Consider the following 3236-nt stretch of genomic DNA (forward strand, 5'->3'; position numbering starts at 1 on the left):
TTACAATCCACAGCACTGACTTTTCATGATAACTCTAGCACAGATCCCTCATAGTCTCCACTGTTTGTGGTGTGGCCCCCAGCCTGGCGGAGCTCCTTTATTCAGACACCAGTACACACATGTACACAAGACCTTTGGTTTATTTCCTTTAAAGCACAAAATAAAAAGGACACATTCATCCAGAAACATACTATATACATATCATCCACATACTATATACATCCAATCTGAACATATGCTCTATGTAAACATAATGCAATAGATAAAACCTCATCAGAAGACAAGGCTGCTTTGGGAAAGAAAAAAAAATATTTCAAGCTTATTATTACATTTAAATACTAAAAACTAGATCTGGCACAGAGATCAATGATTCCCACCATCTCCCCACCCTTCTGGTCACCAGGGGCCACCAGGGGCCACCAGACCTGGACTTCTTCAGCAGCCAGGTCTCAGGGTGAGGGGTAGGTCTGCTCTGCTCTCAGATGAATGACACTTGTTCATGTGCAAGCTAAGACCAGGGGAGCTGAAGAAGGCAGTAGGGCAGAATTCACATGGGAAGATTTGCTGCCCTCCCTCGGCTACCAGAGCTTCTTCCAGGGGCAGGAGAAGTTCTTCTCTGACTGCATGCCAAAGCCTGTGCTTGTCTCTAATGTCCATGGATGGGAAGTGAACTCCACAGAGGGTGCAGGGGTAAGTCAGCTGCCCTCCTCTCTCCAAGGGGCCATAGGGCTGGTGGGTGAGCAGGTGTTTGCGCAGGTAGGCATGTCTTCTGAACCTCTTGTGGCAGTAGGGACAGTGAAAAGCCTCCTCCTCGACTTCTTCAGAGGCCGCCTGGGAGATGGGGGTCTGGGCACCCTCCCTGCTCTGGAAGGAGCTGTTCCCCAGGCGCAGGTGCTGGTCTGAGCGCTGGGAGCTGTCCACACTGTGCTGGTGCTGAATGCGGCTGCTCTGCTCCGCCAGGCTCAGTGGAGCGCCCCCACCACGGCTGTTCTCCTTCTCTTCCAGAAGAATAGGAAGCTTCTTCCCCACTTGCCCCTCATTGCTCACTGTCCTGGGTTTATGCCACCTCCTATGAGAAGCCAGGTTAGCCGGGCAGCTGAAGATCTTGTCGCACTCTGGACATCTGTATTCCACCCGGACTATCCTGGAGCACTTGTGCTGAGCCAATGCAAAAGGGTCGGCGTACTGCTCCTTACAGAGCTGGCAGATAAACTCTCCAAGAGGTGGCCGCTTGATCAGGGGACTGCGAGCCTTGCCATCAGGTTCTTCAGCTTTGATCTTCAAGCCCAGCACTGGAGATGTGGTCACCTCATCGGTGAAGTGCAGCTTCCTGCTGGCTTTGGGCTTCTTGGGGACAGGTTTTGTAGACCTTGCAGGCTCCCTGGAACACAGACTTGGATGGAGCTTGGATTCTGGTGTCAGGAAAGGGTTGTGGCGATGGTGAGACAGAAGCTTCTCCATGGAGGTCAATGAAGCAGCCACAGGGAAGGATTCAGCAGCGGCTGGAGAACCCATATAACGCTTGAAGAAAGTTTTCTTCATCTCCAACCCCACAGGTTGCACAGGGCTGTAAGGGATGGGGCTCCAGTGCCCCATGGGCTCTATGCCACCACTGGTTTTCGGGGGGGAGAGGTCTTTAGATGTTCTTGGTGGATCATCTGGAGGAGTTGCGGGCTGTTTGTCCTCAACAGCAGTCTCTGCACCTGAGATCACGAAGGAGTTATAAGGCACCATGATATCCAGAGCTGATGGTGTGGGCAGAGACTGGGGAGGTCCATTGTCCTCACAAGGAATTCGGTAAGAGCCACAAGGTCTTCGGTTCCTCTTTACAAGAAATCCCCTTGGCATTGTGCAGGTATGGGCTGTGATCTACAGGCCAGGAGAGGTGGACTGAGGCATCAGACACAGCAAGTGGGGGTGACAGCTGTGTCCTCCCAGCCTCAGCATGGCATTTATACTGAGCCACACTGCATGGACTTCATTCAGCTCTCTGCAATCTGGGAGCAGCCAATCAGGAGTTGGCTGTGGGTGGGGGCAAGGGACAAATCCAGGCTGTCCAGTCAAAAGTGAGACAAAGAGGAGGTCACTTACTAATAGCAAACACTATATGTATTGCTTTCATAGGGTTGGAGCTTTGCATGCACTCTTTGCTTTTATTGTGTTCTTGCAGAGGAAGAGTTTGCAGCCTTATAAAATCTATAACTCACATGCCCATGGGGAATATAGGGTTGCACTTCACAGAATAGTTGTGTGCAATATCCTAGCACCTTGTATACATAGAATAAAGTCAATTTTTTTTTGCAAATTATGCTGCAGAATATGGATGAAGCAGTTTATGCATGTTCAGCTGTAAATGGAAATATTAACCCTTCTATAAACAGGGAGTCATATATTATTATATTTATCATTCCAATATGATTACAAATCAATCGTATTTCTTCCACTTCACAAAAAAAAAGAACCCAAAATGCAATTCCAAAGAACATTCTGGGTCTATATCTACTGGTCTGGAACATTAGCTTACAGGATTTTTTTCAGAATTTAATTCTTTTTTTTTTTTTTTTTCATTTTGTACTGCAGTAAGCCACAGATTTCATCCACGAAAAGCACAGTCAAAGCCCCGTGGTGCATGCAGTGCTTTCCTCTGCTGAGTAGATCTGTGAACTACATGGACCAGCATGTCTAGTGGGCAAGCAGTTCACCTTTCAGTGCCTGTATATCTATTCAATGCTCACACTGTATCTGCTATGTAGATTGGATTGTAAATGGATTTTCTTTACGTCTTGTGGTTTATCATAATCCGCAGGGGCACAGGTAAAAGCCCCTTCCTGCGGAGTTGCCCCTACAACTGGCCAAGATGTAAAAATAATACATAATGCATAGCTCTTCCTATTAATGACGCCATATGACAGCTCACCGCTATCTAATGGCTAGTAAAGGTTCACTTTTGCAAATCCAGGCTGGATTCATTGGTAGTGATCTTTGATGAGGCAAACATGTTAAAGGGGTATTCCGGTTTTGCAATTTGCAGGATCAATTGACAGGAAACAACACACGTTATCACTTACTGAAGGGCTCATGCACACAAACATTTGGGGGACCCCAAACAGCAGGATGAGGAGCGGAGGCACAGAGCGGAAACCCAGGGAAGCACATGTTCTATTTTATTTGCAGTGCTGACTGAATATTGCGAATCGAGGAATCGTTCAAGTGAATAGGTCCACATCCGCAAACGG

At 47.8% G+C, this 3236-nt stretch overlaps 1 protein-coding gene across 1 annotated transcript; it reads right to left on the reverse strand.

The window, feature by feature from the left end:
* Nucleotides 1–435: 435 nt before the first annotated feature.
* INSM2 (INSM transcriptional repressor 2) lies at nt 436–1848 on the reverse strand. The gene has a single exon (XM_040412405.1). The coding sequence runs from the start codon at nt 1846–1848 to the stop codon at nt 436–438; it is 1413 nt and encodes a 470-aa protein (XP_040268339.1).
* Nucleotides 1849–3236: the final 1388 nt, after the last annotated feature.

The sequence above is a fragment of the Bufo bufo genome, chromosome 11, assembly GCF_905171765.1.
Source record: "Bufo bufo chromosome 11, aBufBuf1.1, whole genome shotgun sequence".
NCBI classification, from domain to species: domain Eukaryota; kingdom Metazoa; phylum Chordata; class Amphibia; order Anura; family Bufonidae; genus Bufo; species Bufo bufo.

Excerpts from the sequence above, each read along its gene's own strand:
- INSM2 (XM_040412405.1), bottom strand. The coding sequence starts at position 1,848 with ATGCCAAGGGGATTTCTTGTAAAGAGGAACCGAAGACCTTGTGGCTCT.